The 26,287-nt window shown below is 39.0% G+C and overlaps 1 protein-coding gene across 1 annotated transcript in view; it reads left to right on the forward strand.

Annotated features, from left to right (window-relative positions):
* The window catches only part of LOC136849330 (long-chain fatty acid transport protein 4-like), a 431,083-nt gene that overhangs the window by 289,753 nt on the left and 115,043 nt on the right, over positions 1-26,287 (forward strand). Inside the window, exon 11 of the mRNA XM_067122690.1 lies at positions 5,590-5,603. Within this exon, the coding sequence (XP_066978791.1) occupies positions 5,590-5,603 (14 nt within the window). The remainder of the gene's footprint in view (positions 1-5,589; positions 5,604-26,287) is intronic.

The following is a 26,287-nucleotide window of genomic DNA, read 5'->3' on the forward strand; positions in this document are numbered from 1 at the left end:
CAACAGATTACTTGTTGTGCTGCTACCATACACTTGCGATTGTATGAAGATGTCTTCCAGGTCACTGTCTTCGTATTTCTTTCCAATCACTGCAAGAAATGTCTGTGCTATGTGGAAACCCCCGATACGCAAGACTGTCTTTTTAGTAGATAGCCTCATCAAACGTCAGGATACTGGAATCTTGACCAAGTAATTTAGACATCTTAGAGACATTTTTCATCACGGTGAAAACTATCCTCCACTCAGTAGGTGATGCAGGCAGCATAGGACAGTACCCAGTGGATGTTAATGCAGGTATGATAGTTGAAATCATCACATTAAATGCAGTCCATCCTGGTATCTGCTGAGAAGTTGCCTTTTCAAACTCGACTTCAAATAGCTTGGTTGGAAAAAATCTCACAGATCTATGTTGGCAGCTTCTTGGCAGGCCTTGGTATCAGTGTACCAATCATACTTTACTTTACCCACAAAATCTGGGGTTGGGCGTTTGCTGTGAGGATTGTACTCCAGAATATTTTGACATGTTTCAAGTGATCATCTTCGAGGTGCTGCTTTCTTTGCTGACCCTGGGTCCTGACTTTGCCAAATATACCTTCAGGAACTAGAGGAGTCTGATGCTGATATACTACCATAGTCGTGGCGTGAGTTGTGAGCTTGCCATCCAAAGTCTCTTCATTTATATCACTGTTATCAGCTGCAAACTGAACAAAACCACCATGTTGTATATTTGATGAAATGATCATGCTGTCTCCTACAGCTTTTCGTGGTACATTGCAATAGCAGTGTCAATTCTCTCCTAAATCCTCTGCTGACACAGTGCACTGAATCTATGCACCAGTGTTACAACTTGTTTGATCCTGTCATGTCATATGGACATTGCAAGTGCGACATGTTTTTAGGCGTATGCTTTGCACCAACACCCGATACTATGAATGAAGTCTTGGCCCATCAATAATATCTGTCTGTGAAGTGTCCTATTGCAGCTGGTACTAAAGTACTGCCCGTCTTCAATAGCTTTGTTACCAGTATCTCCTTGGTAAACCCGTTTCAGGAACCTGTACATATTGTCAAGGAACTAAGTTCATTGCTTTTTCCAAACTGAGAGTTGAATCATCAACTGGATTGATATCCAGTCCCTCACATACTTTGAGTTCAGAATGGAGGACCTGTGCTGCATGAAACAGCGACAATACTGGGGAATAGTCATCTTTATCATCAGGGACTGAGAAAAGATTTTCTTCTTCACACTGTGGTTTTGAACGCAACTCGGAAGCTATGTTGATTACATCTTCCAAGGATGCAGCACTGCTATACACAAGCTCAGGTTTGCTGAAAAACAGTTCGCTCACCAAAATGGTTTTGTAGTCTTCCTTCAGTTTTCACCTGTTATTCTCACTATTGGGAATTTTGTCTGTCAAAATATCTCTTAATCGGTGTGTTAGATAAGACATGCTGAATGCTTTTCTGTTGATTAGGTCATTCTCTATTTCTGCAAGCATTTCTGAGAAACACGTTGTACACACACACTCTTCGCCCTTATCAAGCAGGCAATAAAAATTTTGCCTTTATATTGCTCTTGCTGGTATAACTAGCATGGCAGTCTTTGTGGTATTTTGCTTCATATGCAATTCCATCCATGCCAGCTTTTCTCTTTAAAAGAGTGTCATCTTGCCTAGCTTCAGCGGCACCAACCAGTGTTTCTTGACCTTTGAATGTTAAAATCTGACAGACTTTTGTCCTTTCTATGATAGACTGTCTGGCATACTATACATAACTCCCACCTAACAGGCTGACATGTTGACGTGACTCAGAGCTCGAACAAGAACCCGTTTCAGTCGAGGTACTTGGTTTCTCACATCTTTAGATGAGTTAACCAGTACTTCAAAAGGTTCCACATTTGCTCTGCTAGTGTATCTCTGATAACACCAGTGGATGATAGCTATACCATGAGCAGAGCTATTAATCATCAGTGTCCAAGGGCTGCAACTCGCTGATAAACATGGTCTTTCCTTGAAAGGGATACCTCATGAAATTGCTTCAGTCCATCAGAAGTTGCGGTTGTCAAGTTTTCCTGTACTGATCTTTGACAGACTACACACTTGGACCAGTCAGTAGTCAGGCGAGACTTCTTGGGCAGGAGGGTTAGAATCCTCACCCATCTTGATGCTTCTCGATTGTTAGTACCTAAAATGAAAATAAAGATTATATCACCACCATCACAGCAAATCATAACCAAGCTGCAATTCCATCATTCATACTACTACTACTACTACTATTACTAATGCTACAAAACACTTTAATGCTTTTTAATTCAACCTCATTCCTAGCAATGATAAAATTGGCACCTGCCTCACTGGTATTCAATTGCGATGGCAGCATTTTTTCTGTCCACAAAGATCTCCAGCCTCACAAATCAATTTGTAACATTACGTCAAAAAATTGATTCTTGAAGTTCTCAAAATACACACACACAAAATAAGCAAGGTATACCGAAGGTTAAAGATAACACTGCATTACGTATTTTACAGTTGCACAATACTGTATTATCCCTAAGTTCACCATTTTCTCAACTGCTGGAGGTGCCACTGATATAATTAAACAATTACAGTAATTAAGCAGAGAAAATATTTATAATTATTAAATGTAAATTATAACGTTTAGGATGCAAAAAAGATTAAAATTATATGAATGTGAAAGTTGTTTGAAGTCTCACCATTCAGCACATTTGCAGGACAAGAGTATTGCATGATACGAAAAGCGCTCATATTTCCCTGATGCTGCCGCTGCAGATGACCACATCCCCCTTGAATTTACTTCTTAGGGTCCATTCCTTCCATATAAAAGTGTCAAACCTTTTCTGTAGAGGTGCTACCAATTTCAAAATATGGTGGGGTTTTCCATTTGGGCCCCAGGACTATGAGTGAACAGCTTCTCATCACTTTGCAGCTAGTAATGTGGATGCTTACCACGTTAGGGCAGGCGGGACTCCTGCCAGTTGGACGGTAGTTAACTACCTAACCACCTTGTTTGAAAGTTAAACGGCCATTTTGAACTGAGATGAAGCATACTCCTTATGTAAAGAGTTTAGTCAATCCCCACTGTGTCCGGTGGTACAACACAAAGCATTAGGATTTACTAATGCTGTATCACAATCTTTGCAGAATATTAACACAGAGAACATATCAAGTAATCAAATAAAACTGCCTAATTTTTATTGTTTAATGAAAAAATAAATCTTCTTTTATTTCCACAATGCATGACATTTCCTTGGAAATATTCAAACCTATTCATATACAAGTTACATATGCATGTGCTGGATAACAAAAGGAAGAAAATTAGTGTCAAAATAATGACAAACAATTCTTAATTTAGAAATCATACAAAAGTACATGGGAACCAAGAATAGTAGAAGTAGACACCAGAACATTTCTTAACCTACTGCTGAACAGAGTGTTCAATAGTACAAATGTCAAAAAAAAAAATATTTATTTTACCTTTGTATAAAGGTTGTACAACCATTTCACAACAAATTCACTATGGTCACAATATTCTGGTTCTGCCTTGACTTCTAATAGGGATCTGCAAAGAAAGAGCCTTCATCTGTGTTTTCAGTAAGATCCTCCTCCAAATTCTCCTCTTCTTTGATTAACAGCAATGATAATGAATTTTCAGCTTCCATTTTCACAGGATATTCTAAGTACAAAACTCAATTCTAGTGAGAATCTGATGTAATTTTCTTCAATTTGGAATACTCTTGAATAAAATGAAATATCACCAGTGAAAAAAAATGCTCTCAACAACACTGTCTATAACGCAGAATCAGAATAACTTCTCAGTAAAAACTAACAGGACCCTAAAAATATAAATATGGTTTTCCTTTTATACTCCTTAAGTTGCCTTTTATAGATTTTGCATATAAGTTCACAGCTAATTATCTCACATCAGTACAACTTACTCTGAGGTGCAAAAAAATTAACATACCTATCAGTGCAACTGAACATCATCTCTGATGAATGACTTTGCTTTACATTTGTGCCAAGTTACATTTTGTAATAAAAAAAATGTATATATACTTACCAAATTACACAGCTGTGTAGTTTCTATTGTAGGCACCTAGAATTTTGAGAGTGCAGTAGCACTGCTGTTTGGTTGGAGCAATAACCCACCCACTTTCAGGGTAATAGAGGAACTAGTTCAGCAAAATGAGCTCAATATGTTTATGCCTTCCTATCCATGCGAGGGGAGGAGGGAGGGCTCTCATCATGTAATTACTTGGTAAGTACAGTATATATAAAATTTTATTTTATTATAAAAATGTCATTTTTATATAAGCAACTTACCAAGTAATTACATAGCTGAATCCCACAATGAAGGAGGTGGGATGCATAGCCCTATCTATTCTAACACATTAATAATTGTAATGAAATGAGAATAGAAGAAATGCTAACATTGGTAAAATGTTTGCTAGTTCCTTACCTGGCGAGAGAGCCGCTACAGGAGAGTTCTGCCTCTGGTTGGCGCTCATCTCAACCAGTAGCAGCGTGGCAATATAGCCAGGAAGAGCCTGCTACTTAGTGGGATTCTTTACTGCAAAGGAGTTTTCCAATTGCAGATAAAGAATTAAAAAGTTGCCCCTGCCCTGGGCTCAGTACCATACACATAAAAACAACCAGAGTAATCAACGTAGTCGCCTAGACCGTGAATTAAAAACCACTTCCCAACAGAAAAAACAAACTGGAGGGAACTCCACGTACATAGTCTCCCCAGGCTCCCCTACAGCTCAACGCCCTTATTTTAAGGCAAGAAAAAGAGAGGGATACTTCCTCCCTCTCCCATCACCATTCCAGCAACTGAAAAATGGACCCAGAGTACTACAATTCTCTTATATAGTTTGACTTATTCAAGTAATGAGAGGCAAATAATGACCTACACTTCCAATATGTTGTCTGGATAATTGAGGAAAGCAACAAATTATGTTTAAAAGCCATGGACGTGGCTACCGCTCTCACTTCATGTGCTTTCACTTTCACTAAAGGCAAGTCATCAATCTTAAACTGCAAATGAGCCTCCAGGATAAGATCCTTAAGAAAAAATGCCAGGGCATTTTTCGAGAGAGGACACAAAGGATTTTTCACTGAGCACCAAAGGTTGCTCGATGCACCATGAATCTTTTCAGTTCTTTGCAAGTAGAATTTAAGTGCCCTTACAGGGCAAAGGGTCCTTTCCTCTTCCTCAGGCCCTAAGACATCTACCAGACTTTTGATAGAGAAGGAACGAGGCCACAGATTGGAAGGGGTCTCATTCTTCGCTAAAAACCCAAGAGTAAACGAACAAATAGCATTACCCTGGGAGAAACCAATTCTCTTATCTAATGCTTGCAACTCGCTAACATGCTTAGATGTAGCCAATGTTACCAGAAACAGTCTTCCTTGTTAAATATCTCATAGAGATTGCACTCAGAGGTTCAAAACAGGGGTCTGACAACCATTTTAAGACCATGGCCATGTTCCAAGCTACTAATTTCTCTTCCTTACATTTGGTCGTATCAAACGACTTTATAAGATGGGACAAATCCTTATTAGAGGATAGATCCACTCCCCTGTGTCTCAATACAGAGCTCAACATTGCTCTGTAACCCTTAATAGTTGAGGAAGATAGCCCCCTAGAAGATCTTAAATAAGGCAAGAAATCTCCAATTTCAGCTACACTTGTCTTAGAAGATGAGATGTTATGCAGTCGGCACCATGAATGGAAGATTGTCCACTTGGCTTGATAAACACTACTACTGAGGACTAGGCGCGTCTGCATTGAGCAACTCGTGTAGCTGACAATCCTTCGACTGCACCAGTTTCTGGACAGCGAATTGGAACTGTCTGAAAATGCGGTTGTTTGAGTAAATTAGTTTCTGAGGCAACAGCCTTGGAAAGATCTGTCAAAAACTCTAACAAGTCTGGGAACCACTCCTGGAGTTGGCCAAATGGGCTATTAGAGTCATTGTTACATTTTGATGATTCGATTGCTTGACAAGAGCATTGCATCCGTCGCCCATGCTTGCAGATCTGGGGCCAGCGAACAATGCAGAGGAAGATGAAAGTTCTTTGCAGGTTGCGAACAGATCCAGAACTGGCTTTCCCACAGTTTCAAAGTTTAGGCACATTAGGATCCAAGGTCCACTCTGTAGGGAGCACTTGTTTGGTGGCCAGGTTAGGTCTGCTACAACATTTAATTTCCTTGAATAAGCTGGTTAGGACCTTCATCTGGCCTCGATACGCCCTCAAGAGAAAAGCTCTTACTGCCTTGCAAAGGGTAAAAGTGTGTGTCCCTCCCTTGCTTCTTGATGTAAGACAGGGTCTTGGTATTGTCCGAATGGATCGTCACTGTCTTTCCGAACACTTCCAGAGCAAACTCTTGTAATTCCCAGTGAAATGCTTTCAACTCCTTTACGTTGATGTGCCATTTGCTCTGTTCTGGAATCCAAAATCCGGAGACCTCCCTATCTCCCAGGAGAGCTTCCCAACTGAGTCTGAAGTGTCTGAGCCAAATGCTAGCTCCGGGCTCAGAGGAAGGAGAGAGACTTCCCTTGAGACAGTCTGTCCCTTGATTTCCACCACAGCAGGTCCTGTTTGATTTCCTGAGTTACTGGGAAAACAAGTGTCCAGAAACTTCTTCCTGCTCCAATTGGCTCATAGATAAAATTGAAAGTTCCTCATGTACAGTTTTCCCAGAGACACGAATTGCTCTACAGAAGAGAGGTCCTAGAAGGCTCATCAGTTGTTTGCAGGCTAGACTGAGGGGAAAATTTTCCACTTTCTGAGAAGGCAGGCTTCTATCCTCTGGGGAGAGGAAAAGCCCAAAAAGTTAGGATTTATCCTCATCCCAAATAATACTTTATCTCCTGAGAAAGGGGTCAGCTATGACTCCTGAAAGAATTTATCAACAGGCAACTCTGGAGCTAGAGGAAAGATCTTTTGCAGGTCCTCTGTACATACTATTTTCGACCGAGAATGAATGACCAATGCGTCCAGATAGAGAGTGAAATCTGACCCCACAGATTTAACCATTTCGCTAAGGGAGTTAAAGACTCGCGTGAAAACCTGGGGAGCCATGGCTAGGCTGAAGCAAAGGGTTCTGAACTGATACACCCTGTTATTGAAAACGAACCTTTAAAACTTCCTAGAGTCCTGATGAACTGGAACATGGAAGTATGCTTCCCTCATGTCCACTGAAATCATCCAATCACCCTGACGAATGGATGATGGGACAGACTGGCTCATTCCATTTTGAATTTGGTTTCTGGACAAACAAATTCGGGGGCTTCACATCAGGACTGGCCTCCAGCCTCACAGAGCAGCAGGGACTATGAATAACAGTTGTAGAACCCCAGAGCTGGTATCCTCGACCACTTCAATGGCTTCTTTCTCGAGAGGAAAGACGCTTCTGGGAGAGGGCAGAAAACTCTTGGAGCCTACTGGATGGGTAGTCAATATGACGGCGAACTGGTCGAGGAGACTTCCGTATGAGCGAGGATGATATCCCTCCTCAAAACTTCACAATCCAGATTTCTGCTCTTCTCGCTTCCCATCATTGCCAAGGCCCGAAAGACATACTCCTACTGGCATACAGAGAGACGGGTCTCACTTACGTAAGGGAACTTTAGAGGAGGATTTCTTGACTGTTCGAGAGGCGAACCAGGCATTAGCATGCAGTCTGGGAAAGCCTCTTTGCCTGCCCCTACCACATAAGGGGAAACCGTTCTAGAGGAGAATGTTCGAGTTTCTCTAGGGCGCTTCGCAGACTGAGCAAGGAGGTCCGAGTTGATTTCTTCTGAAGGTCAGAAGAAATCTGAAGAACTGTAGCCTGTGGGGACAAATGTTTATCAGGAGGGGAATAAAGAAGAGCAGACTTCTGTGAAAGGGTCACACCTATAGTGGTATAAGAACACCACAGCTCCTTTTCTTTAAAATATTTATAGCAAAAGGAAGCCAGCTCAGAAGATCCGTCATATATACACATGTCGAGACAAGAGATAACACCCAAAATATCTGAGGAGGTGTAGTCCTCGGGACATGAGACAATCCTTGGTCTTATGGCATGGGCACCCACTGCCCAATCTAAAGAAGCAAGCACCTCAAAAACTTTAAACAGGTATTTGATCAAATGGTCTAGCTCCAAAGTTGAGAACAGGAGCCTCACAAAATTGAAAGCCGACCTCCGGGAAGAGTCTATCAGACCGGAGAATTTCCCCCGGTTAGGAGGCAGAAGCTCCCAGGGACGGGGCCTCTCCATGTGCGTAAGACAGATATCTCCTTTGAAGGCCTTCTTGGCAGAGAAGACGAAAGTACCATCTTAGGAAGTCTCAAGGAATTAACTTCCTGGTTGTCCATTAAATATGTAGACGCTGGGGAAGCCAGAGCTGCAGGCAAGAAGAAATTAGGATAGCCGGAGCTGCAGGTGACAAGAAATTAGGATATGTTGCCAACAAAAACCTTAGCAACGAAGCATAAGCAGTTGGCAGAGTTACAGGGTCTACTTCTTCTTCCTCCTCTGAAGAAATGGGGACATCTCCGCAAGAGGTTGAGGTGTTGAAGTGGGTTTCTTAATTAACCCCAAAATATTATCTAACTGCTGCTGAATGGACAGAAAGGAAGGGTCCACTACTGTGGGAGCTTGTTGAGCCGAAGCCAGACACTGAGGATGAAGGGGCAGCTGGGAAGTGGCTGGATCGAAAACCCCCAAAACAGGTGGTGTCAGGAGCTTAGACAAAGAAGCAACAGGGAGCACAGGAGCCTGGGTAGGCTCTGCAGACATAAGGCACTTAGAAGACAAAACAAGCTCAGGAGCCAACTGGTGGCCATGCACAGACAAAGGCTTGGGCGCCAAAGGGCGCTAGGAAAGAACCAGACATTCTAATAAAAGACGTTCCGAAGTCAAGGAGAGCTCTGGCACCACTGGGTGCTCTGGCTCCAGTGGGCGCTCTGGCGCTGATGGGTGTTCTGGCACCAACAGATGCTCTGGCGCCAAAGGTCTTAACGTGGACACAACAGATTCGGGCTCAGTGGGAACAGAAGCTAACGGGCGCTCAGAAGCACGAGGGAGTCCCAAGTCAATAATCTTAGTGGGAGCAGGAAGCTCAGGCGCTAAAGGTTGCTCAGTTACTTTCCTAATTCCAGGAGAACGCTGTGGCGCCACTGATGGGGGCTCGTCCACGATCCTAGCCGAAGAAGAGCGCTTGCGAGAAGGGACTAGACGTTTAACTGTTGACAGCTGTCCCTCTAACTCCATGTGATCCTGGGAGAAAGGTTCAGAACTGTCCCCAAAGCTGCAAGACAGCTTTGCTAGAAGTTTCCTTGGGCTTCTTTGTTAGAACTGCAGAAGAAAGAGACACATCAGTAGCATGTCTCTTCAAAGGATGAGTTTCTTCTTTAAATCGCCATTGGTGTCTGGGACTTGACTCACTTGAAGAAAGACTAGAAGAAAGATGACTCATTTCCATAGAGATGCCTTTGCAGTGGTGCTCTGTCGTGACCTGGGAAGTGGCAACAGGACCAACTGCGGGGCGACTGCCTGTGGGCAGACCACACCGACCTCCTTTGGGCTACCAATCTGGCTCCTCCCAGGTTTAGGGGAGTTTGCCAGGGACCTTTGCCTACAGGGAATCGGTGGGACAGGCATTCCACCTCCTCCCTGACCTTCCTGTACTTTTACACTGCATAAAAAGAATTTCACTGTAGTGCCTATCTGTTCCATGATATTCACTAGAACACTCAAATTTCTTATTAACTCTTGACTCAAGGCTGAAAAGCGTGGTGCGGGACTGGGAGTAAGGGGATGAGGAGAGGAGATAGTGGAACAGGATGAGAACTGGGATTAGGAGGGAATAAAGGTGAGAAACATTCTCAGACACAAACTTAGGAACCTGACTAGCTAACGATGCCTTTTTACTATTGGCTCTAGCAACAGCTTTCTCTTTTTGTTTCTGTCCAGTTTTGATAAATGACTAAGTTTTACATTTGACATCAGTATTTCACATTCATTTACAAATTGAAGTCTGGCGAGGAACAAATTTATCCTAAGATGTGCTGAAATTATGCCGGGTCATAACAGGCTTTAGTTATCCTAATGTGCTTGTTACCATGCCAAAAACCTTGGGAACCAGAATCAGACATGGTCAACAAATTCAAAAGTCAACAAAGCTTAGAATGTCTAAGATCAAAATTACTGTAGTCAAATTCAGTAGCTGGGTCTGAAATGAACCAGACACTGTCTAAATATGCCGAAAGGCTACATAAAGTGAATACTTCACCAGTTGTATACTATGACCAACTGAGAAATGAAATCCAAAAATGCAATGCTGCTAAGGACTGAAGTACAGCTATCAACCGGCAGAAACATACTGAGCTCTTTCTGCTGGACTAGTTCCTCTCTTACCCTGACATTGGGCAGGGTCAGTCACCTAACCAAAACAAAGTAGCGCTACCATGAATTTAAAAGATTCTGGCTGCCAGTTAATATTAAAACTATAGCAATGCTACTTGGTAGTTGCTTATATAAAAAGCTACCCCTATTTTGGCATTCAGAGCCACCCAATGATTTGGGATTATAAGACAAAGGAAATACTTTTACAGTGTAAGACAATATCTGTCCTCCTATGAGTTCTCATGTCATGAATCTGCAAGAGAATACTATTTTAACACTGTATGAAAGAATGACATCTTTCTTCCGAGTTAACACATTCACTCTGTGATGGATCTAATGAAAAAAAAAACTTCTTGGGAACCAAGTGCACATACAATATATATGACTTCTTTCTGTTTAAATCTTCACACACCTTTTAAGACACGATTCAAAATAATTCCTTTGGCATTCATGGAACGTGAATGGCTTCTCTCCAATATGGGTTCTCCTTAAGGTTTTTGAGGACAAAAAGGTATACAGTAAACCCCCATATTCACGGGGATGCATCACACCAACCCCCGCATGAATAGCTAAAATCCACGAATACTTAGAACCCTTCTGAAAACACTTAGAACTGCCTACTTTGATAGTTCAAACACACATAAAAAAGACTAAAAATACTTATACAGGTATTATCCTACTTATGATGGGGTTAGGTTCCAAAATAACCATTGTTTATTGGAAAAAACGTATCTCGAATACACCCTAGCCTACACTAGGGTATTCAGTACCATGTATACATACTGTATATGTAGCCTAGCCTACACTATAAGTATACTCTATACATACACGGTATACTAATTATTAATATCAGCTAATCCTGGAGGTTCATGCAGAGTGACTTATGATAATTCAATACAAAGAGGGTGGATAACAAATAAGGTGGCTTACCCTACAATATGGTATATCGTATACATATACAGTAGTCTAACCTACATTATACTGTACTCTATATTCACATGTACTGTACAATCATCAACATAATGAATATGCAGCTTTTCATGGATCTTTTAAAATGTTATGCCTTAACTCATTGTATCAATCTTTAACACCCAGCGTGCTTGTTTTACATTTTTATATTGTATATATTCTTATATTGATTTGTATTATAAATTGTGATCCTTAGAGATCAATGTTTGGTTTGAAATGGAATTCGCTGTAAGTTTATTTCACATGTTGCTCACTTCAGAGCACTTTTTGCTTCTAGTTAGCGTACATGAATCTCTAGCTACTTTATTTATATGGGGCAAGGTTATTTTCCATTATACGAAGTGCATTAAGTCGAAATATAACTTAAATATGTCTCGTTGTGAACTTAATTTAGCTATTTTCGTTAACAGATGACCGTTTTGGGAGACATTTGTTTCATGTAAAAAAAAAAATGCGAGATTAAGTTAGCTATTTTCAATTGATTCATGTAATATGAGCTTTAAAGTATTTATCATTTATCGAAGCGTAAAAATAACTGATAATGTGTTCTTTCATGCCCAGTAATTTTGATTATTATCTTTCTCTCCAATTTTAATTATGGTTGAGTTTCATCATGTTGCCGATGCCACGATAATTTATAGTCGTGCTTAGCTTGAACATTGCTTTCTCAGCTAAGCTACACTGCTTTCAACAAGATTTAGCAGTATATTTTCCTGCCAATCTTTTATCCATACCGAATCAGGGTATAATGTACAAATATATCAGTCCCATTCTACTTAACGTCATTTGTACTATAACTACGATAATGGTTTACTATGCGATGGTTGGTAACAAAGAAGCAGCTGTTGCTATCTGATTTTCAGTTATAAGCAAAACAACAGTTTCTCGTTCCAGTTTGTTTATGGCTGTACATTTATGCAAGTGTATAACATTATTAACAATACTTTTATCATTCTCTTTTACTTTTTTTAACTACAATATAGGATAAAGAGATGGAGGAAAAAGTTGGTCTATTGTAATTTGGTCTCTCACTTGCTGATTGTACGCTGCTCTTACGTGAAATTTTTAAAATATTTTATAAATACTGTTGTATCAGTATTAACTGCTTACCTCATTGCAAAATCGAATTATCGTAAGGCGAATTATCATAACTCGAGCACTACCTGGGTACCTGAGTATATTAATAGTTTTATCACAAAAAGTGCATTTAGTCATGAAAATGAGATGAAAATACAGTAATTAGGGAATATTTCTCAGTGAAATATACACATGAATGATGAATTTTCAGCGAATAATGTATATATATGTTCCACAGAGAAATCCGCGAACAGGTGAGTCCACGAATCATGAAACGCACATACGATTGGCCTCTCCAATACGGTGGACCCCTGCCTATGTGTGGTTCAAGATTTTGTAGATTTACCAGTGCGATTTTCTGTGGAAGACATCATATCCACATCATTGCCAGAAAATTCACCTATTTGCAGAATTTTTCAAAGAGAAATATTCACTAATTACTGTATATTCATACTTTTAAAACTAAATACAGTATATTTTTTTATGATAAAACTATTAAAACAGGCAGTTATAAGGGGGGATTTTGTTCTGTGAACTATTAAAATAGGCAGTTATAAGCATTTCTAGAGGGGTGTCAAGTATTCGTAGATTTTAGTGATTCGCGGTTGGTTGTGGTCCCTATCCCCAGTGAATCCCGGGGGTCAACTGTACTATGAATTTTCATATGTAATCTCAGCGTATTTGAAATTGTCTAATATTTTTTACATCAGGACCAGAGAATGTCCTCTCTACAATGATTTCCACTGTGTACTTTGAGAATTTCAGAATTAGAAAAACTACTTGGGAAAAGATCAAGTATACAGTTTCTGTCTAATATGAATTCTTGTGTGTTTTGAAGTGACTTGAACCAAGAAAAACTTCTTTGATATAAAGAGCAATAGGCAGTTTCTCTCATATTAGTTCTCATGTGTTTTTGAGATTGCATGATTCAGAAAAACTGCTTTGACATACAAGAGAAAATTAATGGTTTTCCCTTGTATGTGTTCTCATGTGTGTTTTGAGATGACTTTGAAGGGAAAAACTTCTTTGACATATGGAGCAAGTATATGGTTTCTCTCCTGTATGAGTTCTCATATGTTTTTTCAGATCACTTGTTTCAGAAAAACTTCTTTGACATACAGAGCAACTATAAGGTTTCTCTCCAGTATGAGTTCTCATGTGTGCTTTGAGACTAACCTGAGATAGAACGTCTTTGATATACAGAGAGCAAGTGAATGGTTTCTCCTGTATGGGTTATAGTCTCTTTTGAGACCAACCTGAGATAGAAAAATTTAATATATAGAGCAAGTGAATGGTTTCTCCTGTGAGTTATCAGTGTCTTTTGAGACTAACCTGACGAGAAAAACTCATTTGACATACAAAGCAAGTGAATGGTTTCTCCTGTATGAGTTCTCATGTGTGTTTTGAGATGGCTGAGAAAGAAAAACTTTTGGCATACAGAGCATCCTATAAGGTTTCTCTCCTGTATGAGTTCTCATGTGGGGTTTCAGGTTACTAATGTCACGAAAATGTCCTTTGGCATTCAGCACATCTTATTTGTTTCCTAGCGTATTTGCTTCTCTTTGAAAAATACTTCTATTTCTACCCAAATGTCTATTTCCTTCTGCAATACAAATCTTCTTTCCTGCTTTCTTCATCACAGCAGAGAGCTGTCCTCGCATAATAGATTGGATAACCAGTTCACATCAAATTCTTGTAATTGAAAAATTCTGGTTCTGCTTTGACTTCTATCTGGGATCTGCAAATAAGAGCCTTCATCTGTGTTCAGTATGTCACATATCCAAATTCTCCTTCTCTTCTCTGATTAACAACAATGATAATGATTATTTTTCAGCTGCCATTTTCGCAGGATGTTCTATGTGCAATACCGAATCCTACTTGGGATCTGATGAAATTTTCCTTCGTTTGGAATGCTCAGAAAAAATAAAATCTGAGGAAAAACATCTTCTGAATAGCACCATTGATAATAAACATACAATAGAAATTCTAATAATTTATATTTAACAGTACATATGTGCTTTTTAACTCTAAAATAAGCATTCTCTGGAAAAACATATCTAGTAATGATCATTTGGACACAATTTGTCTCCAAAGAAAAAAAAACAGCATCCTTGGATTCTGTTTGGAATCAACACATTTATTCGGGCCAGAGTTGACTGACAATTCAACCAGCTTCGGCCTTTACCACATATTCCAGACTTACTCTAATTTTGACAATCAAATGAACAGCATCTTCCTTCATAGGTATTATAAATCTATTTACAAGAAGAATGGCTTTTTTCTTATATGATCTGCATTTGCATTTGAGGTGCTTCTATTGGTAGTTGCTTGGACACTCAGTGCATATAAATAATTTCTATCTAGTATGAGTTTTCATGTGCCTTTTGAGAACATGGGATGGAGAGAAACTCCTTTGGCATAAGTGAATGGCTGCTTCTCTCCAGTATGGGTTCTCATATGTACTTCGAGAGGGAGAATGATAAAACCTTTTGACATTCAGTGCTGGTGAAAAGCCTCACAGTGTGAATTTCCATGTGTAATTCAGGCTATTCAAAAAGTGTATAACTTTTGGACATTCAGAACAAATGAATGGCTTCTCTGATGATTTCATACTTTGAGTGTGTGAGACTTTCAAATGAAAAACTTCTTGGACATAAAGGGCAAATGAATGGTTCTCTCTTGTAGGATTCTCATGTGGATTCAGGGTATCTTGAAAGGGCAAAGCTTCTTTGACATATGAGGCAAGTAAATGGTTTCTTTCTCTCTGTAAGAGTTCTCATATGCATTTAAATGAAACAGAGTGAATAGTTTCTCTCCAGAAGGAATTCTCATGCCAGTGTTGAGATGATATAGGTGGTAAAGTGTCTGTGTTCAGTGTAGGGATATGGTCTCTCTCAGTATGGATTCTCATGTGGATTCTGAGATGACTCAGAGTGAGAATATTGCTTTGTATTCTACTAAGTTTTGGATTTCCCACCATGTTGGTTTTCAGTAAAATAAATATCCATTTTGTCATTCTTTCATCAATATTATGAGATGATTTCTCATGAAATACTTCTGTATAAGTACTATGAGAATCATCAGCAGTTGCAATAAGACAGTGGTATATTGTCTTCTCTAGCCTCTTCTTTCAACATCCCATGTCAGAACTTGTATGGTCTTCACAATTTATAGGCTGGCGTGTATATTTTACATCAACTTCACCACAATCAATATATTCTGGCTTGCCCTTGACTTCTACAGAAGAATCTACAAATGAATATCCATCAACTGTGATTTTGGTATGTTCATCCCCCAAATATGACAAATGTTAAAAGTAATTTGTATTTTCCCTAACTGAGCCTTGGGTCTTTAATGTGGAATTACCTTCAGCGCAGCTGGAAACAACCATTATACTTTTAACAAGGTGGTATGGTAGTTAACTATCAAGCGACTGGGTGCAGGAGCCAGTGAAAGCTTGGTGTCAGCTTGAGAGGTGGTATGAGGTGGGCATTTAACTATAAAGACCTCAGGTTTGTATAGTTAGGAAAATACAAATGACTTTTAAAATCTGTCATTTGTTCCTACATACTATACAAACCCTTGGTGCTTTAGTGTCAGGAAAGAACTTATTTCTTGGAGGAGGCTGAGTAGGAGTCTCTGAACTGATGGGTAGTTCCACCACACCTAAGTCTTCTTGGTTGAGAGATCAGGAAGACCGTGTCTCTGACATAATGAACAGAAGTACTGGAACTACATGTTCAATTGTCAGACTTCACTAAGGCACTCTCCAGCTTAGATGGGTATAAAAGCAGCATCATTCGAGGAAAATGCTGAGCTGAATTTTTGTGTCAGGACAATGGTAAAAGGCCATGTACAGGCAGTCCCCACTTATCACAGATTCTGTTTTACGGTGCTTGTCTAGTGATAACAATAACAGGATTTTAGTATTTATTATGCACTGATCTCTGATTTATCGGTGCTGATATTTGAGGATCTCAAGCGCTTCTGCTCACGATTTTTGGTTGACAATTTTCGGTTATTGCCACACCGTGAGGCCGAACCTGCGATACTGGGTGCTGCCTGTACAAGCAATGGGATCACGTATCTGCCTCTACTCCTTTGCTAGAAGGGAAAGAATTTGCTTCTATGTATTCATAGAATAAGAACAGGAGCTCAGTTATATAAAAACTCCCACCTGCGATGAGGCCTGTTCCAGCTTAGCGACAGCTCAAAAATCCCTCTGCCCATGAGGTTGGGATTGGAGGAAGAGGGAGGGGAAGGACCAGTCACTCAAACACACACTCTCTCTTTCGCAACCGTACACATTAGGCGAGATGCTACCCGTCCTCTTAGAGGAGCCGGGTAAGCTACACAACTTGTTCTTGCCAGCTACCACTTACCACAGGACCCAAAGGAAAAGTGTCCAGGGACTTGTGGGCAATATCAACAGGAAGAAGAGGAGGTGAAAGTGGTCTGTGTGACCACATAAGCAGCCAGAACACGAGAACAGACAGATTCTTCCCTGAGCAGCTAAGGTCAGACCAATGTCCGACTTTGAGCCTACGCCCGGGCGTGCTGGGGTCTCTGCTTCAGTGCAGAGTACATCCGTTTGATTGCCTCCATGAAGCCAGAAAGAGATAGTGTTCCTGGACACCTATTTCTAGGTCGAGCCAGTGCTAACAGAGAGTCGTCAACACTCAGGCCGAAGATGGTGAGTCCTCGTCAGATAGCACAGCAGCACTCTAACAGGATCATTAGCAACAAAGTCACTCTGGGGAGGGGATCGTAAAGGATTCAATCTGGCATCAGGGACTGATGGATTCTGATCTTTGCTACAAATCCCGAGCGTGACCGATCTCATCCCTCTAGTGTTTCACCTCCATGGAAAGTCCAGTGATTCTTTCTCTTCATCCATGCAGGGCTAAAAAGAAAAATGGTCCTGACAGTCAGATCCTGTCTGACAACTCTTGTAGGAGCTCGTGCACTGCTAAAAAAATGGTCTTGAGGTCAGATCCCTGTCTGACCAATGAATTCTATGGGAGCTCGTCACGGTGCACGAGTCAGGCTCCCGAGTACGAGAGTCAAATCCCACATAGGGGTCCTGAGTTCCCTGGGAGGGCAAGACCTTTCAAAACTCTTCACTAGCAATGAGATCCCCAACGAAGAGGTGATATCCATGCCTCTCAGGTGTCGGAGGCCAGGCCTGAGCAACCTATAGCCTTAACAACTGGGAACTTATCTCTGTTGCAATGCGGTGAAAAAGCTCTTGTTCGCAAGATATGCTGGATAGTCCCCAGCCATGAAGTGCAGAGAACTCCACTGACTGGTTGTACCATTCTACGTGTGGTTGGCACAGGAGGTTGTGCCAGGGAGAATCTCTCTCAGTGCCTCAGAGCTGAGTCGGAGCTGCCATGCGGCATGTGGCCATTTGGGAACCACTAGTGTCATTCTGAATTCCTAGTAGTCATTACCCTGTTGATCACCAGACAAAGCGAACAGAGCGGTGGAAGGCGTAAGCATCCAGGTTGTCCCGTGGGTGTTGGAAGGCATCTTCTGCTACAGCTCATGGGTTGGGGATGATGGAGCAAAACACCTGGAGCTTCCTGTTGTGGTGGGTGGCAAACAGGTCAATCGATGGGAGCCCCAAGAAGATTGAATAGCCTTTTCACGACATCCATATGAAGGGACCCTATCACTTGACCCCGCTGACTGAGCTTGTCTTCACTACATTCCTCTTGCCTAGAATGTATCTGGCTTTGTGGAGTCTAGCAGATGGGCTACCACCCACTCGTGCACATGCATTGTAAACTGGTGCGATGAAGAGACACCTAGCCTCCTTGCTTGCTGATGTAGCCACTACTATGGATTGTCCTCAGCACCACCGAGTGTCACATCACTCGATCATAAACTCTTGGAGGGCCAGGAGAGAACTTCCTTGAGTTCCAAGATACTGATGTGAAAGTGCTTGTTGTCTCAGTCCCACACACCCGAAATCATGGCTGGTAGAACAGACGAGAGTCGTCCGGGGAGGAGGAGGTGGTCGCTGAATCCGCTATAAAACTTCCATCCCAACTTTAATGGTTTACAGTGGCCCATCGATTCATCACGAAAACAAGGGGATAAGAATGTGATCACCATTTGAGTAACGAGTTTTGTTATGAAGTTGGCGGAGGATGAATTCATGACATGTTTTCCTTTTCCACAAATGGTTATTATGTTGCTTTTTTGGAGCGATAGAGAGAAAAATAGGAAGAGTCTCAGAGAAAAATCAAAGAAAGTAGTTGGTTTTGTTCGTGTTATCTTTTTAACTGCATTTACGTCGCAGTAGTGAGGCGTGTCTGTTATATTTGGTCACCCCTTCAATAGGTCAGTTAATGTTCAGGTTGTTGTATTAAAATGGACGGAGAAAAGTTGAACACTTCTGAAAAGGAGACAGGGGCGTTAATTTTCAAAGGTGGTTGTTGGTTGCTTATCTTTTCGTATTCACATAAACTCCTTAAAGGTTGAATACTTTTTGTTATAGTTAATGAGAGAGCGGAAGGTTAGAAATATTAGTCAGTTTTCTGTAATCAAGTTCAAATTAATCTCGACGGAATGCTTAAAACCCCGTCACACTTATATAAACAAAAATATGACCCGAAAATATCTATGTAATTCTGAAATCACTAGCAAAATGTCAAAATCCTGGTTTTTATACTTAGACATCATTGCAGATAATTATGGCTCCTATTACAGAATTTCGGTATGGTAGAGCAGTTGATTTTACATTCTATGAATAAACAAGTTTGCCATTTTTATCAGCATATTTTCAAATCTGTTGGTTCTGTTAAGTAATCATTACCTTGGCACCCCTTCTTCACCATCCCACCGTATCGCATGAATTAACTTCTTATTTAATGAATAAAACTATTATCCCTACTCAGACCAAAATCAGCACACAGAACATGCAGAAATATACTGTACAAACAAAGAGCATATCAGAAGAATTAGATAAACATGATTAGAGTAGACACACTGATAATAATTACATGACTACTGCTGAAAACTTTTTTTTTCTTTTTTACAAATGTTTATTGAGATGATCTAGCCATGACAAAAATCAGACAATCTTGCGGCACCCCTAGGCACTGTCTGTGGCACCCCAGGGTGCCACGGCACCTAGTTTGAGAATCACTGGTTTAAGAGCACCAATAATCTTAGTAATTAGAAGGCAATATGTGCTCATCGATTAAGTCTTATAGAACGTAGACAATCTACGGGAAATGAGCTCCGCATTTAACTGCCACAGTGGTGCAAATGTCCTACTAAAAATTAAAATTCAGTCTTATTTGACAAAATGACCGAGTTATTTATGCAACATGAACATGCAATCGTAACTTAACGTATCTGTTTCTTATTTATCAGAATTTAAAGAAAATTTTGATAAAAAATTTAACAAAACAAGCACAACACATTTGCAAATTTTTTACGGACATTTTCTCTAGTATAACCATAAAAGTTTTGTTCGTAAGTACTCTAGGAAAAAGGTTATATTATGTAGATGTCTTTGCATTTAGTGTGAAAATATGAAAGCCAGCTTAAGAAGTATACTCAGATCAAAATGTAGAGTCAGAGTTCACTATGAATAACCATTATGACTTCGCAGATGAAATTTCATATTGTTTACGAAACCAAAATTCGTCCCAGGGAATTTAATAATAATGATAAGTATTATTATTATTATTATTATAAGAGATAACATAATTTTAATGAATTTCAGATATGAAAATAATTTTTATAAAACCTAGCTTAGCGAGTGTCAAGAACAATCCTATGAAATGGAAGTAATGAATATTTGATGAGCGTAGGAGGAGAGCAGAGCGAGAGTGCGTTTGCAGTTGTGTTATGAAACCGGTGTGGTCTATCATGTAGCTTCAAACGTTCGAAAATTTAAGATCTTAAAGAGGATGACCTATTCGTGAACTGTGTTTGTAAGAGAGAGAGAGAGAGAGAGAGAGAGAAACAGACATTTTTACTATGATATTAATAATCAGTGATTGATTAGTGTATATTAGGAGAAAGAGAGAGACAGAGAGCAATGATTGAAAGAGAGAGAAAGGAATGTATAAAATGCTAGAATTTTTATTGGATGTACGGCATGGCAGACAGGCTTAAGTCAGCACTGACAGAAGCATTGAAATAAATTCATTATTAGTGAACAATTAGGGTTATGTTGAAACGTAAACTGGCGGCATCAGAGATGTTGTCGGTTTCTTGTTTAAAGTAGCGCATGTAATAGATTTAAAGCTGAAAGATTCATAGTGTGGAAACACCTTCGAAGAAATGTCGAAAAATCACCTGCATTCAACTAATTTCTGTAGTTTGCAGTTATATAATTTTTATTCTGTCATGAGTTTGATCGTCTGTTGTAATGATATATATAATTCCACTATTGCTATTATTCACCCCGCTATCATAACAGATTAAGTACATTTTAATTGTTTCGGTGACTTATGAACTATGGTACTTTAGTTGGTGAGACTGTCTTGGAAACAGTATAGAACCCAATTTTTCGTCAATCTAAAATTATGTATGATTCATGACTCCTATATACCCATACTCGTCAATTTTGAATTAAGAAAAGGCATAAATTCTAACAAATAATCTGAGAATATTTTCAAAGACAAAAGTTTTTTTAACAAGAGGATCTTGGTTAGATAAACAAACAAAATCATACTTTACGCAAACATGCACGCGCGCTACAGACTGAAGATCGAGGATTTTAAAGCGGGGAAGTTTTTGATGAACTCGACTTCTTTATAAGTCAACGTAAATCAGGATTATACTTAAGATACGTTTACGCTATTCCAGTTAAGCCTTGACATACTGCAGGTGCTTTCAATATGAAGGTACCACACTGGACGTCAGGTAAAAATGCTGTATACTTATCTTATACATATTTATTTCTTCATAATTCTCGCTAAGAAATAAGTTTTTATTATTCATATTAAACATCAGTTTTCTTCCCAGATATTAGAGACTAACATTATTTTGTTCTACCTGTTTGTATTCCTTTCCTATTGGCGTAGTCCTGCGGGAGAACTAGGATCAATGATAGATGCCTCCCCTCCACAGTCTTTTCTACTGTTCTTATTTTCTTCCCTCCAAGATGCAGATGTATCTCATAAACAGTTGAAACCTCTTTATCATCCCTCATCCTTTACTTGTTCTTGTAAGGACTCTGTCAGATGACAATATTGACACACACACTTGCACACACGACACACACACACACACACACACACACACACACATATATATATATATATATATATATATATATATATATATATATATATATATATATATATATAGATATATATAGTGTGTATGTGTATAAATATATATAATATGTATATATATATTATATATACACTTATACACAATATATATATATATATATATATATATATATATATATATATATATATTATACACACACACACACACATATATATATATATATGTCTGTGGTGTGTGTGTGTTTGTGTCACATGCGTTTGTGTGTGAGTATAATCTGTTGACATAAGCATTGGAACTTAAGTAGAATGCAACAGCTGATAAAAAAAGAATGAGTGTAACAACATCATCTAAAATATTTAGTTTCATGCATATGTATATATATATATGTGTGTGTGTGTATATCTTTCTGGAGAGTGTGTCTGTGCTTGTACAAGGGGTATCATTACAGTCTCAATACTCTCATCTGACCCGGTCCTTAAAAAAGCGATGAAAAGTTTGGGGATGATAAAAGCGGTCTTAACTCTATGAGGGGACCTAAACAGGAAGAGGGTTCAAGGATTTGGTAGTAGATAGATTACAACTATCATTGAACCTGCACTCTGGGACTACTGATTTCCATAGACTAAAAGTATTGATGTAATGCTTTGACTTGGGTATGCGACGCTGCCCTCAAATAGGACTCTCTCCTTTGTAGCCCCAGCAGAAAAGGTAGCTGTAGATAGCTGACAGAGAAGCTGTTTGTAGTAGACCAAATGGGTATTGACAGATAAGATAAAGCTGGTTATCAGTCAGCTGAAATATGAAAAGGATGAAAAAAAAAGATACCGCCCATAGGAGAACGTTGCAAAAATGGTCGCTTAAGGTAACATTATTTTCTAAAATCTGGAAGAGTGGAAAAACCGTGAGCATACGAAAAAAGGAAACCTGTTTCTAAACTGGAATGTAGCATTTTGAGCCATTTAATCTCTGGGGTTGCCCATCCCCTCAAAAGAAAATAAGACTCACAGGAGGATGCATGAATAGAACTATTTGCGTCAGAGAAAGGCAATGAACTTGATTGCGTTATGAGACCCAATTCCTAGAAAATCACGGATGAGGATTAATGGACGACGAAATCAACACTAGATGAAGTGCAGATTACGAAAGTGCTTCCTCATCGGCAAAAGCAGGATTGATGGAAGAGATACTCTGCAGAAGGTCACTGATAAAGAAGACAGGAAGTGAAAGTTCTAGAGAGGAATTCTACGCTGCAACAGAAGAGATAAGCAAAGGGGCATATATTGTGGCGTCGACAATAATAAAAAAAAAGGCGATGAAATAAAGAAGTTTTGATATAGAAGAAGTAAAACCAGTAGAAAGTTTGTCTTAGCAAGGCCTTATACCATACTTTTAAACGACTATAGATATCAAGACGACTGAGCCAAGATTCCCTGAAGTCCCGCAGAGAAGATTACGGAACGACCTGGAAACGGGAAGAAGTCATCAGAAAATTACTGGCACTCAGGACTAAGCAGCCTCATCCTAAAGGCTTTCTCAGAAATCGGAGAAACCACTTTTGTTTCTAGACCGTTCACTCCAAGGAAAGGAAGAGGAAAGGAAAATATCAGTGGTAGCATGTGCATATATACATATATACTGTATATATACATAATGTGTGATGATATTATGTATGTGTGTATAATATATATATATATATATATATATATATATATATATATATATATATATATATATATATATATATATATATATATGCTGCTATTTTAGATATAAAATGGAGGAAAATGAGACTGGAAAATTAAGAAAAATATAATGTAATAATAATGCGCAGTGATAGTCTGCATTATGAGTAAACGTATTTCGAAAAATATCTCTCTCAGTTTAGGCAATATGTATGAAAGTTATGAGAAACAGTAAGATGAATCAACTAAAAGAAAGAAACAAAGCATATGACAGAAAAGAACCAATACGATTGAAAAAAACAATTTGCAAGAAAGATTCTAACAAAGAAATCAAATGAAGAAGAATAACTTCTCATACAGCTTTTGGTCAATGTTCTGAATAGAGTGGAAGAAAAGGGATCTAACATAGTGGGATAATTCCTCTGTCTAGCCCCTTCCCCTCCGTTCCTTACCACTAACCTTCAAAATCTCACAGCCTTGAGAGAGAGAACATTTCTGACACATGATAAGAAGAGTTGACGGGCAAAAGGCTAAAAGTTTTTTATTTCCTCGCCGAATGAGATAAGAAACTTAGATGACAGGAGGAGGATCATAAGGCTTTTGAAAAAAAAGCCCTCATTCTTTTTTCTTGCCCTCTGTGGATAACCTTTTGTGAAGTAGAGCAAACGGCAGACCAAGTTTCTCTAAGAGTTTAAAATGAGCAAACTTGCTGCGAGAGATTCGCCTCTAAGCACATGACAGATTATGGCGATCTGAGCCCTCCGTTCATAATACTTTAAATGCAAATCTTCAGAGTTTAATTCGATGCAGAGAATTTTCACTATATACAAAATCATAAAATAAAAATATAAATTACTGAATAGATAAATAAGTCAGAGGGACAATAGGATCATCAATAGTTACAATTAACAATAAACTGTCTGCTACAGTTATCAAAAACGATATATTCTGAATAGTTCAGTGGTGAAACAAAGAAGTATCCGTATGCCAACGTAAAAATGTTCGAAATCTGGTTTAATCGAATGTTTGCTTGAAAGATAAAATTTGTTTTTGATCTACAAATAGTATATTGGGAAAAAAGCAAACATAACATAAAAATAAAAATGCCTTGTGAGGCAGTCTCTTGAGAAATGAGAAGAAAGAAATTATGCTCTCTCTCTCTCTCTCTCTCTCTCTCTCTCTCTCTCTCTCTCTCTCCTCATATGTGAATCCAAGTATAATGATGGTGTTATTGCCAACGACTGCGGCAGTGCTAGTTTCAGCAGCCGTAATATTTCAAAACACCCATCTCCACCCTCTCTCTCTCTCTCTCTCTCTCTCTCTCTCTCTCTCTCTCTCTGCGCGCGCGTGTGTACTTACGTGCTTATGCATTTTGCTATAATTATTACTCCAAACGGCATCAGCAATAAACGGAATTAGAGATCATTAAAATCCTCGAAAACTCTTTAGAAAAGGACCTTGGTGAGAAAATGAGACCGCACAAGTAATATTAAACTAATAAAATATCTAAAAATAACCATAAAAGGTAATATTTGCGCAAAAATTATTATGAATATAGATTCTAAAAGGCAGAATAACCGAAATGAGTTTCTAAATATATTGCCGTCATGCTATAGCTTCTGCGGGCAAATTTAAATAAAGAGGGTGCATTTATGTATGTGTTTGTGTAAGCCTAATCAGCATATTTGAAATGCTTGGAGTAAAGAGAAATTTGTAGACATTGTTGAATTATTGCTGAGAATTCATGCTTGTTAATCAATACAGTAACTGCGCAAGTTGATATGTTGATTTACACTAGTAGGTGGCAGGTACTTAACGATGAAAGTCACTAACTTTTATCGTAGAAGTCACGGATGTTGTTGACTTTTACGAATTAGACTTAGGATAAAGGATAAAGGAATAACGGATAACACGGAGTAAAAACGAATAACAGATGGATGGAAAAAGAAGAGCGAAAGGCATCAAGATACACAAAGAGAATTTGAGTATTTAGAAATTAAGTGCCTCAAATCGTGACGCTCAGAATTTGGATCGGAAGTCACCAGATGGAGAAAGAACATTTGTAACTACAGAAAAGAACGGGGTTGGTTTTGTTATTACAAAGGCGAACATAAAAAAAAAAAAAACGTCGTATATAGTTATCCATGACAGATTTTAACCTAAGTCATTTCAGTGGCACATATCACCTGAATACAGAAACCTATTCATGAATTCAAGGTTTTCAGATTTTGAACAGCGGCTTTCATAACAATTTCCACATATTATATTGAAACAGACGAGGAAGCTTGAGTATTTGTCGATTCGTTGTGGACAGAAGCGATAATGGAAACAGAAAACGAAAGATCAGAGGTCACGTATAGCCGTAATTGAGAAAGTCTTTATCTTCATGAAGCGTGAAAAGCATCTATAATATTAGTGAGAGAGTTTAAAGACAGTATTAATTGTGCGGTGGTTTTGCCTATGATCCCATTATAAGAGGATGAAAAGGAACCTGAAGGTGCCGTCTTTATGAGCTTCAAAATTTAAGATGCATTTCCCTTCGGGAAAGGTATTTGTCTTTTTTAATTCTGTAGTTGCTTTTGCATCCATAAGGTAAAAGCCGTTTCATGCAACAAATTTTCATAAATGATGATGATGTAACACTTGATTAGATCTTGTCCTGTTTCTGTTTCATGTAAGTGAATTAACCCCTATTAGTTAAGGGGAAAGAAGTCTCATTACTGGAATGACTTAAGTTGGACACACAACCAACTGATTTTAAGTATTCAAGTCTCTGTATGTGTGTGTGTGTGTGTGTGTGTGTGTCTGTGTGTCTGTTTAGAAAGGAAGTAATACCAGACATTATAATAAGTGTTCGTACATCTGTATATCTTAATTCT

The sequence above is a fragment of the Macrobrachium rosenbergii genome, chromosome 20, assembly GCF_040412425.1.
Source record: "Macrobrachium rosenbergii isolate ZJJX-2024 chromosome 20, ASM4041242v1, whole genome shotgun sequence".
Classification (NCBI taxonomy): Eukaryota; Metazoa; Arthropoda; class Malacostraca; order Decapoda; family Palaemonidae; genus Macrobrachium; species Macrobrachium rosenbergii.